At 40.7% G+C, this 12968-nt stretch overlaps 1 protein-coding gene across 1 annotated transcript in view; it reads left to right on the forward strand.

Annotated features, from left to right (window-relative positions):
* Window positions 1–2760: 2760 nt before the first annotated feature.
* The window catches only part of ANKRD50 (ankyrin repeat domain containing 50), a 31245-nt gene continuing 21037 nt past the window's right edge, over window positions 2761–12968 (forward strand). Inside the window, exons 1-2 of the mRNA XM_025420555.3 lie at window positions 2761–3015; window positions 4587–5532. Coding sequence (XP_025276340.1) covers window positions 5021–5532 — 512 coding nt within the window. The 5' untranslated portion in view covers window positions 2761–3015; window positions 4587–5020. The remainder of the gene's footprint in view (window positions 3016–4586; window positions 5533–12968) is intronic.

Genomic DNA, 12968 nt, shown 5'->3' on the forward strand with positions numbered 1-12968 from the left:
TCAATAGAACTATTCGATATCTCCACCAAATATAATCAAACGTCCATTCAATAAATAAATATATCTAAGAATTAAAGAATTTTAATTAATTTTATTGTTTCTCTTTTTTTGTTCTCAAAAAATGTCCTGGTTAGATCGGTAAATAGGCCCACTAAGTGTAAACACATGAACATACACATACATATTAGATATATGCATGTGCACATGTCTAATATATGTGTGTGTGTATATATATATATATATATATATATATATATATATATATATAGTTTTTTTTCCTCCCCAACAATGGAGATCTCAGCTTTTGGTGAGAGAGATTTAAAGGCAGCAATATGGTTTAGAGGAGGTGGAAAAAACAAAAAAACATCATTTTTGGATGGATATTTCAAAAGAAAAGTAGGCTAAAATAATTCTGTTTCCTTTGCCCTGCAATAGTTCCCCAGATTTTAAGAAATTATCTTCATCCAGCCACAGTTGTGTATAACCCATCACTAAGTTCAGCACAATGCCAGGTAGTTGGAAGCTTCAAGTAAGTAATTATGGAATGAAAGAACAAACGGGCTTTACAAGCAGGGAACCTTGCTAAGTGTTGGGAATGCAAAGCTGTGTAGGGCATAGTCCCTCCTCTTCAGAAATGTTTCTATTTGGGAAAGCAAAAAAGCCATAAAAGTGAAATGTGAAATAAACTTTAAAGCCAAAAAATTCCAAACAAGTCTGAAAATTAATTACAGCTCAGTTATTGCTGATGCATTTCAAGTAGTATTCTGAGATAATTATCATAAATATAAATATAAATATAAATATAAATATAAATATAATATAATATATATATATATATATATATATATATATATATATATATATAGGAATCCCTGGGTGGCTCAGCAGTTTAGCGCCTGCCTTTATTTAGCCCAGGGTGTGATCCTAGAGTCCAAGGATCGAGTCCCACATTGGGCTCCCTGCATGGAGCCTGCTTTTCCCTCTGCCTGTGTCTCTGCCTCTCTCTCTCTATGTCTCTCAGGAATAAATAAATAAAATCTTAAAAAAGAAAAATAGGCCCACTAAACCAAGTTTCCGTAACTTCTCTCTGTATGGGGCAGAAATTATTTCAATTATTATATTAGCAAGTAGTTTAATGGAAATGCTAGTACGAAGCACATATTTATAATTTTTTTCTCTAAACATAAATTACAGCCATGAAATTGAAGGAGTCGAAGACTATAAAGCTTCGTGGCGAACAAGCTAAGTGGTAATTAAAATGGCTTATTAAGCAAATGCAAATCAAAATTGTATTTTTAAAAAAAAATCAAGTTTCAGCTCTCGAATTCTGGAGCATTTAAATCTTCTGCCTTTCTTGCTTGTGCTTTGGAATAGAACCTCAGGATTCACACACACACACACACACAATGAATTAAATAGTAAGATCAGAAAAAAAAATTAAAAAATAAAAAATAAATAAATAAATAGTAAGATCAGGGGATCCCTGGGTGGCTCAGCGGTTTGGCGCCTGCCTTTGGCCCAGGGCGCGACCCTGGAGTCCCGGGATCGAGTCCTGCGTTAGGCTCAGCCTGCTTCTCCCTATGTTTCTGCCTCCCTCTCTCTCTCTCTCTCTATCATGAATAAATAAATCTAAAATAAGAATAAATAAATACTAAGATCAGCAAGCTGCAAATGGATATTCCTAACCAGGAATAAACAGAGCGCAAGGCTAAGCCGAAGCGCAATCTATTCGGTTATATGTTTTTCTAGTTAACTGTGATAGCTGTACTTTGGAATTCCAGGAAAAATGAAAAAAGAAAAAAAGAAACAGATGGCAGGCTGGTTTAGTATTTGGGAAATAAATATTCAAATTAATGGAGAATGGGAGAAGGAGAGCTCGCGGCTCCAGCGTCAATAATAAAACAATGAAGATAGCGCGTTTTCCGCTCGGTCGGTCGCCGCACACCCACGTTCCCAGCACAAATGCGGCCTCCGGGGACTGCCCAGCCGGGTGACCTCGACCGTGGACTCTCCCCGCGGCGGCGCCCGTCCCGGGGCGGGGGGGGGGGGGGGGGGCTGACAGCAGACCCCGACTCCTGCCGCCTCCACCTGGCGGAGGCCGCGTCCCTGCCACCAAGCGGGTGGGGAGGCCGCCCTGCACCCCGCCTGTACTTTTCAATCTTACGATAGTCTTCCCGGTTCTCGCCCGGCTCCCTTCCGTCCCGGACTGAGCGAGTAAAAGGCGCCCCGGGAATTTCAGGGATTGCAAGGGAGCCCGGGCGATCGGGGCGGGGAGGTGGCCTTCCGGGACGAGGGGTGTAAGGAGCTGCCAGCCGCAAGCCCCCAGCTCAGCTCCCATCCCGGGGGCGGCCAGGGCGCCCCCCCGCAGCCCGCGAGCCCCTCCGGCCTGGAAGACAAAGAAAGGCTCGGGGCCGAGCGGTGACGGGGTGGGTGGGAGCGGCGACTCGCGTGAGCCCCGGGACGTGAGAACGCAGCCCCCGCCCCCCGAGAGGCGGGGCCCCAAGGCCACCCCCGAGAAAGGTCGTCCCGCGACGCCGGCAGCGGGGTCCGGGCGCCCGCACACGCCCGGGCACAGGCGGCGGCGGCGGCGGCGGCGCGGGGGGGAGGAGCCGGCGGGCGAAGAAAGGCCGCGCGGGCGGCGGGGGCGGGGCCTGCGCGGGGGCGGGGCCGCGGGTGGGCGGGGCCTGCGCGGGGGCGGGGGCGGGGCCTGGGCGGGGCGGAGCCGGCCGCGTCCCGGGCTGCCTGAGACAGTCACTGCCCTGGCGGCGGCGGCGGCGGCGGCGGCGGCGGCGGCGGCGGTTGGCCGGTGGGGGCTGGGAGGAGCTCGACCGAGCTGCCGGGGCAGCTGGAACTGGCCGTCGCCGGGGGCCAAGCGGGGGATCTGGAGCCGAGAGCGAGCCCCGGGCCGGGCGGAGGACGCGGCTGCAGCTGGAGCCCGGGGAGCGCTGGCGGCCGCGGATTCTCGGAGGAGCAAGTGTCTGGGGCTCGGCGGCGGCGGCGGCGGCGGCGGCGGAGGTAACCGAGGGGCGGCAGCGGCGGCACGGGCCAGGCCCCTCCTCGGCTCGGGGGCTCGGGGGCTCGGGCGCTCGGGCGCTCGGGCGCTCGGGCTGTGGCTGGGCTCGAACCTGACTCCCCGCCCGCGCCTCTGCAGCCCTTCGGCCGCAGACCCCGCTTCTCCCCCTGGTTCTGCCCCGGGGGGTCGGGCGGGGGCGGCGACCCCTCCTGGGATCCGCGAGGACGTCGGGCACCCCTCCCCCCCCAGACACACCCCAAAATCTCGGGGCGGGGCGGGGTGTTGGGGCGTTCCCAGCCCTCTGGAAGGGAAGAGGTGCGTGGCCTCCCCGAGGTGGCCCCCCTGCGGCTCCTGGCGGCCGCGCCATCCCGAGGTGGTTCCCGTCCCTGGGAATCCCGGAGTTCCTTTTGTCTGTCAGCTGGAAGCAGAGGCCGGAGCCGTAGGCACCCCCCTCCCGCGCCCCCCAGCCCCGAAGCGCCCCGCTCCTCCCCGGCAGCCTTTTCTCGGGCCACTGCCGTAGGTTGCATCCCTCGGCCCCATCCGAACCCTTCATCTTGAGCGCGGAGGAAGGACGGACGGACGGACTCCCCTCACACTCGTAGTTAGATGTGTCATTCATGGAAGATCATCCCCAGCCTCCCCTCAAGAAAAAAAAAAAAAAAAAAAAATTTTTTTTTTTTTTTCTCCCTCCCCCATTCCCCTCCAGCCGCAGCCCGGGTAAGGATCCCCTAGATTTTGCGAACTATCAACAAAAGAAGTGTGACTTAGGCGAGTAAACAGAGCCCTTGACTGGCTGGACTGTGCAGTGTAATAGAGCTTCCTTTAACTGGCGCTGTTCTACCAACCTAGTCGGAAGGACCTTTTGGGCCAAGAGTTAAGGATGTTACTGTGTGTGCATAAAGCCCCTTTTTTTTGTTTTGTTTTGTTTTTTTTGTTCTTCCTACAGTAAGTTTACAAACAACAACAACAACAAAAATCTAGGGTAACGATTGAAATGTAAGCTGTTTGGGAAGCATAACCGTAGAGGAAGGAAAATGTAATTATGATTCTGGGCGGGGGGAGTAATTGTCCAACTTTTTGAAAGTGCCAAAGATTAAGTATATGGGTTTTTTGTTTTTTGGTTTTTTTTTTTTTTTGGAAGCATATGGATCTTTGGGATTATTTTAAGTGGCAGATTGTATCCTTTGTAAGCTTCTAAGTAAATAAGCTCTTAACATTACAATATTTTGCCCTAAGATCTATTTTGGTTACTTGTGGAAATGTTGATTTTTCCCAGGCATCTTGAACCTAGAAAACCTGTGAACAGGTTCCTTAAGAATCTACCCTCTTGAAAAGTGCATTTGAGGAATGCTTTGGATTATGAAGGCCTGTCATTTCTGCCACATAAAAAGCCATAATCTGAAACAGTTTCCTCGCTGGCAGTTGCCCAGAGGCCTGAAACTGGCAAGGTCTAATAGTTGGAGCCACTGTCCTTCCACAAGAAATATAGAGCTACCTACCTATCTGCTGTATGCGCGTAATCTATTTGATGGCATTTACTATAACGGACATATTTTCTGCATCTAATTTTCAGATACAGAGTTAACACTTCGAATCTGGAGAAGCATTTTGTACAAATTGAAAGATTGGGCATTCTCTTTAGTTTTCCAGATGTATTGTCTCATCTGTACACTTGAAACATCCACAATCACATAAACTCCAGACATAACCATGGAGTTATGTGACCCATCAAGATTTAGGGAAAGTATTGCCATGCTTTGGAACCAGGCAATTTTCTACCAGTTCAACAGTTAAACTAATATATTCTCTGCTGATAATCAAGAGTAAAGAGCCAAATAAAGTCATGCACATTCAGTTGGCAAGTGGCATCTGTGGCTATTGAGTTTTACTGTAACTCGTTATGTATCATTCAAAGTCAACTTAATATGCAAGTTATGTCCTAATGGATGTAAAGACCTGTGTTGATGTATCCAGGATCTAGCAGATGTTGAAGATAAGGAACCTATTATGACTAATCCTTGGGAAGAGAAAGTCTGCAAAATGGCTCAAACGAGTTTACTGCAGGGGAAGCAGTTTTACTGTAGGGAGTGGGTTTTCCACAAGCTTCAGCATTGCCTCCAGGAGAAAACTAACTGCTGCAATAGTGCTGTCAACACACCATCCCTTGTAATGAATTCTGGGAATAATGCTAGTGTTGTCTCTGGAAAAGGAGCTGCCTGGGGTGTGTTGTTGGTAGGAGGGCCTGGCAGTGGCAAGACAGCCCTATGCACTGAGCTGTTGTGGCCAAGTTCACCTACAAGCTTGCAGAGAGGTTTACATCGACAGGCTTTGGCCTTTCATTTCTGCAAAGCCCAAGACTCTGATACTTTGTGTGTTGGAGGGTTTATTAGAGGTCTAGTTGCCCAGATCTGCCGCAGTGGACTACTCCAAGGATATGAGGATAAACTAAGGGATCCAGCAGTCCAAAGCCTCTTACAGCCTGGAGAATGTGAAAGGAACCCAGCTGAAGCATTTAAAAGGTAACAATAAGAATGCCCTGATGTTGTGGTTTCTAAGCAAAAATTCACAGTTTTCTAGATTCTCTCTTTTTTTTTTTAGTTTTTTTAGTGTTTTTTTTTTTTTTATTTTGTGGGGTACCTGTGCTACCTCTGTATTTGGGGGTAATCTGTAGTTGAAATACACATGTCTACTTTGAGTATTGAAAGAAACAGAATTTAAGCTTTGTGTTGCATAGGATATGGATTAAAAGTATGTCTTTTATTTTACTTGTTTAATAACAGAATGTGAAACACTGTTGAAATTTAATTTTTTTAAACTTATGAATATTATTTATTTACTTTTCTACTGTTATCTATAACTGGTGAGGGCTATATGTTCTTATGGTAGAGAAAACCATTTAGCTGCCTGAAAGTGGGCTACGTTTTCGGGGAGAGCGAACTGAATATGATGCTGAATTTAAAGGAACTTTCAGCATAGAATCTACTATCTTTTTTGCTTATAGTATTATTATTTCTCTAAGACAAGTTCTCTTTGAAAGAGATCATTGACCATTGAGAATCTGCAGAAAATCTGTGTTTTGGGATTTATTCCCCTATCAAGTAAACAAAGTTAAGTGGTACTTTTAAATATGTGATATTTATAAAATAATGAAAATCTGGCATAATTTTAGTATTTGTAGTGGTCAATATGAAAAACAACTTTTCCCTAACCTCAATTAAGCATTTTCCCATAGGTAAATCATTTGGTCTCAGAAGTGAGCAAGTTGCTTTTTAGAGTTGTTGTAGATCCAAAGTGTATTCAAGAAAATGTGATTCCTTGAGAATAATTCTTTGCATATCACCCGTCTCTGCTCATTGTAGAAGAAGCAGGCAAATTGTTATTTTTGTGCTTGCTATTGCCTCACTGCTACTTGCATTACCCATTTTCCATAGACTTTTATCCCTGCACGGTAAATAGTTCTTAGCAGGCAAGAGTTTGTTCCCTAAAGCGGCAGGTATACCATGTGGTGGAGATTAGCATACCTGTGTGTGTGTGTGTGTGTGTGTGTGTGAGACCAAATGTCCATCTGTTTCTCTGTGTGTCCCTTAGAGTCATTGAAACAGGATTTGAATCGCTATGAAAGGAGTGATTTTTTTTTATGATGTCCTCAGATTTAATGGCATTAAATCTATTCATTTTTAAGTGATAATTGAAAATACTAATAATATAGCAAACACTATGTGTCAGTGTTCTAAATGATTTACAAATATTGTTCCGTAATTTTCATAGCAATCCTGTGAGATAGGTGCTGTGATTACTCCCACTTCATGGATGAGGAAGCCAAGGCACAGGAAGCTTAAGTAGCTTGTTTAAGGTTACAGGCTAGTCAGTGGCAGAGCTAGGATTTGAAGCATGTGTGTATGTGCACATGTTTGTAGTCATAGAAACTCTTTGAAGGACTCGAGGGGGAGAGTAGATTGGAAGTTTGTGGAGGACAGGGGTGTGTGTCACAGTTGTGATTTTGAGTGTAGGTTTCAGATTACTCATATAAGTGATGTGTAGTAGTAATCTGGAATGATCTTTATGGATAGTGGTATATGAATTTAAACATGGGACAGGTATATTAAAGTCACCCAAAGGGAGGTAGGTATCTTTGAGAGGTGTGATATTTTTGCAGTTTTTAATGTATAATTGTAATTCAATAAAACTCAGGGCAAATCTGCTATCTTTTCCTGTTAGCCACCAACATCAGGGTTAAAACTATTAGATCATTTTTAAGTAACAAGTAAATCTGATAGGTGATACTGGTGCACAAATATGAAATACCAGGTTCAGTGGACAGTTTTAAAAATGGAATCACTGTGAATGGAACCAGTAGTGTAGTCCTTAATATATAAAACTCTACTTTATAAGATACTTAAAATCTCTGTATATCAACAGCTCTTTTCCAATGGACTTTCTACTTTCTCTGATGATCCTAACACTAGTTGAAGAGCTGAATTTTCATTTTTTATAATGTGATTTCTTGTAAGTTATGTGGATTTAACATATTAGTGTTTCAAAGAACTTAGCTAAGTTGAATTTATTAGTCCAACTAAATTAAGCAGTTTTACAGTTTATTCTCTTAGAATTCATATGTAAATTTCTAATGTCTTTAAAAATTTTAAATCATGTCTGATAACTCTATATTTTTGCTTTATTTTGATTTTGAGCATATCATTCTGTATGGTAGCATAGATTTTTCTGAAAAAGGTCCTTATACTCAGATGGTCCCCCTATTTTTTTCCCTGTGTGACTTTTAACTAATTGAAGGGAAATAAGCAATTAGAGCTATATGTAAAAACCACGCCAGTCCTGATTTTCTGATTGGCAGAAGGAACTAATCACTTTGTATTCCTAATCTGTATTTTGATAGAGGAAGCATAGCCTTTTTATTTGGACCATTTTGGTGCTCTTAATCTCTTCCTAGATTTTTCAAAAACCTGGGTCACTTTCTTTCTTCATCATTAAAGTAATTAATCAAATAAATTAGATGACTCTGGTATTGTAACAACTGTTTATGATGATTTATAGAGTACATTTCCTTTAAGACTGTGAAGCTCTAATATAACCGTAGTCAATTGCAAATATGACAATGCAGTTCATAAAGAGAAATATTTTTGCATTAGATGATCTAAGCCTTTACTTTTTAGACAGAGTCAAGATTTTATTTTAAGTTTATTGGTGATTGATTGGTTAAATAAGTCCTTTAGAGCATTTTAATAGGAATTGATTTTATTTAGGCAGGGAGAAATGTAATTTAACAGGTAAACAATCACTGTTTTCAAGAAGTTATAATATTTTAAGCGAGACAGAGATCAAAGCATATTATAATATGCTTTTGAAAAAAATTAAGGGTAGCCCCGGTGGCTTAGTGGTTTAGCGCCGCCTGCAGCCCAGGGTGTGATCCTGGAGACCCGGGATCGAGTCCCACGTCAGGCTCCCTGCATGGAGCCTGCTTCTCCCTCTGCCTGTGTCTCTGCCTCTCTTTCTCTCTCTCTCTCTCATTCTGTGTCTTTAATAAATAAATAAAATCTTTAAAAGAAAAAAATTAAAAACCAGTTTTGTATTGTTCCTTTTTAAACATCTAACACTTAATAATATTGATAGTTTAATATATTCATGTATGAGACAATTTAATAGTAATAGAAAATTGATAAAAATCTTAGTTCTTCACAGATTCACAAAGTTGGGGGAATTGCAGAGAAGCGATTTATTATTGAATGCATTTTTATACACTTTCTGCAATTTACTTCCTAAATTTTTCCCTAGTTTTTATCTTCAATAATACTAGATAGAATATGTAATACCACAAAAAAAAAAAAAAACTTCTTACGTGAAGTCATACACCTACATGGTAACTTGTTAATTACTGGTCTATTGAAATCCTTTTTCCTATGTGATAATAAAAATAAGATGGGGGATCCCTGAGTGGCGCAGCAGTTTGGCGCCAGCCTTTGGCCCAGGGCGTGGTCCTGGAGTCCCGGGATCGAGTCCCACATCAGGCTCCCTTCATGGAGCCTGCTTCTCCTCTGTGTCTCTGCCTCTCTGTGTCTCTCATGAGTAAATAACTAAAATCTTAAAAAAAAAAAAAAAAAAAAAAAAAAAGAGGAACGTTATTTTACTCTAGTTAAATGCTGCTTTCTTTCCTTTCTGTCATAATATAGTATCTTGATTTTTAGATTTAGTTGTCACAAAATTTCTTCTGATATTCATTGATTTTTATAGCAAATATTTGAGTCTTTTGTGTTTTAAGCACAGTTCAGCTGGAGATACTTCTTGAGAACCTTCTGTGTGTTAGGTCGAATTCAGCTGTGCATAAATCAGTGAATAGAACAGACAAAATGCCCTGCCTTCATGGAGCTTAAGTTCTTACAATAAAAGTTATTGGTATAAAGGGAAATAATATTTGGGGTAAATACTTGTTCGAGTGTTCATGAAACACTTGAATGTTTTAACACTAGCTGCAAAGAGTTATGTGATCTGCTAAAGGGAATGATGGATGAAGACCCCTTAATTTATTTTTTTCCCTTTTCCCTGTTTCTCTTTTAATTGGTTAAAGTGCAAAGCTATTGTTGCTATATTTAGATTTTTTTTCTCATTTCTGTTGATGAAACTAAGTTAATGACAATTACATTTTTATTTGAGAATTAGAGACTGATTTCTTTTTTCTTTTTTTTGCCTTTTTCCCTTTGCCAGTTTTGCCTTTTCAGCCTCTTTTTGGAAAACTTTGTATATTTTGTATATTTTCTAAAGTTAGTGTTACAGTTCCCTGGCAGTCATAAAACTGTAAAACAAATCTCAGTTATTTTTGACAGAAGTATCAAGATATCTAAGTTAGGAAATGTGAGAAGGAGTGTGGTAGTTTCAGATCTTGTGACTGGTTTAGAGGCAGAAATGAATGAATGTGGTTATTTCATTCAACCAGAAACTCCTTTCTGAACCTTCCTGTCATGGTCCTTGAACCCAAGGGTGTTCTTGGCAATTTAGATGGATGTGGTGCTAGGAAATACAAATTTTTGTTCCTGGTAGATCTCATTCTGTAATTTTTATTTTTAATTAACAATCTACAGGACCAGGTATGAGTTTTCTATGTGTTATATCAATTTTCCTGAGTAAAAGAATTTTGTTCTGTGCGATGTGCAAATGGAATAAAATTGTGATGAAGAATTAGGATGACTGACTCTAAACTTTGAGAGTTTAGCAGAAAAACATGTGTTAGTAGTGAAATGCTTGTTAGAAAGGAATTGAAGGGATCCCTGGGTGGCGCAGCGGTTTAGCGCCTGCCTTTGGCCCAGGGCGCGATCCTGGAGACCCGGGATCGAATCCCACGTCGGGCTCCAGGTGCATGGAGCCTGCTTCTTCCTCTGCCTGTGTCTCTGCCTGTCTCTCTCACTGTGTGCCTATCATAAATAAATAAAAAGAATTTTTAAAAAAACACCTTTTTTTTTTAAAAAAAAGAAAGGAATTGAAGACCAAATGACATTTGTTTACATCAGATGGGAATCCTCAAATGGTTAAATCTTCTAATCTTTTTATTTCCTTATCTTGAACATTTATAATTTTTCACTTGTATCTCTTTAGATTTTTAGCTTCTTTATGCATGCATCTTCTGTTATCTCCTCTATTAGGCATATGCTTCTTCATGACATTATTCATGACTGATTAATTTTTTATGTTTACCATAGTGCTTTGAACAGCACTTTGCATATAGTAAATGATAAATGATTATCATTTGAATGAGTGAATAATGCTACTTACCTATCTAGAATATGTTTGAACCTAATTGAAGGACAGCTGAAGCTCTTGCAAAAGAAAGAATTGAAATGGTATATCATTTAGGTCAGTTTTCCATGCAGACCAGTCTGGTATAGTGATTATTAATTTATTAACCTGCTGTGTCTGCTCTTTAGCATGTATGAATATGGCATTAGTCCAGATAGTTTTAAGTGGTCAGATGTCTATCTTCTGTCTTAACTGGCTCCAAGTATTTTTGGCATACTCAACAAAGGGACAAGAACAGAATGAGACTGGAATGTGTGCTTCCCTCTTACTTTTGGTTTTGGGGTATTTTCAAGGCAAAATATTCCCTTTCTATTATCTGTCTTGTATAACTAATACTATTTAAAATAATTGTCATTATCCATTCCTAGCGATTATCAGATTAAAAGATCTTGTAAAGTATCTTTACTGTTCATATTTTAAATAAATGAATATCATTTTCATAATCAAAATTCTATATTTCTTTTTAGTCTAAGATAGTCATTTTTCATTGAATTGTCTGTTGTTTCCAACTTTTAATCATGTTATTTTTACTTTAAGATGGACTTCCATTTATTCAAACCCGCCCATGTTCCCTTCCTAAAACCTCTTCTTTCTACCCCTGATGGATTCTTTCTCTTTTATACTTTATATCTAAGAGCCTTCCATTGATTCCCGTTCCTGGTACACCTTATCATTTTTACGAACTATTCCTTAACCTTTAGTCACTTCTGCTATAATGACATTACCTATAAAAAAAAAGGAAAAATGACATAACCTATTGGTCCATATTTATGCTGTTTGATTTCAGCCACGTTTTTAGTTCTGCTTGGTCATTCTTTCATTTACTTCTTAGCTCAGAAATTTTTTTTTTTTTTTTTTTTTTTTAGAACAGAGAGAGTAAAAGTTATGCCCTACAAATAGAATATTTTTTACCCAATTCAGGAAATTCCACACACACACACACGTCCAGATTTTTATTTGTTCTTGGAAAGAAATGGAAATTTTGACAATATTAGGTTCTCATTCTTTTGAATCAGTAATCTGGTGGAACTGAGTTAGCTGCTGTCTTTAGATGGGGCCTACATGCCCTCATTTGATTGAGTTTCCCCAACTCTATTACTCTATTCCAAGACTACTTCATTTGTCTATAAATCCAGCCTGGCCCCTACTGGCATTTTCATACAGAAACATGTTTCCTATTCCTCTGAAAAAAATATATTTTTTCAAATTTCCCACTAAATCTTCATATCTTGAATTTTTGTATGCAAATACTACTTTCACCTCATTTTTTAACTTATTGAAGTCAGACTTCTATGTATCCATAATCACAGAAAGATATTTATGCATAGTAGATTTTGAACTCATTGCTCACTCCATCTTAGCCTTAGAATTTGTTTCATTATTTGAATTTCTTCCTTTCCAAATCCCATGACTCTGTTGTTTGGTTACCCTCCCTAGAGAACCCTCTAGGTTCTAAGTATTTGTTCAACAAAGCATACTTAGGTCTTCCTTCTCTCTTTAAACACACTCCTTCAATAATTTTATTTACTTTACATGGCTTCCAATGCTCATGTCTAATATGATAGCAATGAATCTGTATCATCAGCTTTTATCCTCATTCTGATCAACATGTATCTTTTCACTTTCTGTGTTTTTCTTTTTTTTTTTTCTTTTTTTTTTAAAGATTTTATTTGTTTATTCACGAGAGACACAGAGAGAGAGGTAGAGGCAGAGACACAGGCAGAGGGAGAAGCAGGCCCCATGCAGGGAGCCTGACGTGGGACTTGATCCCGGGTCTCCAGGATCACACCCCCGGCTGAAGGCGGCGCTAAACCGATGAGCCACCAGGGCTGCCCTTTCTGTGTTTTTCAAATCATCATCTTTCTTAACATTTCTATTCATTGGCTCATTCATTTATTTCTGAAATGAATATTCTGCACCTGCTGGGTGCCTGAAATACACTCAGTGTCAGGGCTAAAGTTGTGACCCAAACAGGACACTCACCGGGTTAAGTGTGTGTGCGGAAATACTTGGAACAAATAATCACAAAAATAAATGTAAAAATGCAACTTTAACAGGTGCCAAGATGGAAGGATACATGGAAAGCATATAATATGAAACTTGATCATTATCAGAAATTCTGGGAAAACTGACTTTTTTATCTAAGTTGTTT

The sequence above is a fragment of the Canis lupus genome, chromosome 19 (genome assembly GCF_003254725.2).
Source record: "Canis lupus dingo isolate Sandy chromosome 19, ASM325472v2, whole genome shotgun sequence".
Classification (NCBI taxonomy): domain Eukaryota; kingdom Metazoa; phylum Chordata; class Mammalia; order Carnivora; family Canidae; genus Canis; species Canis lupus.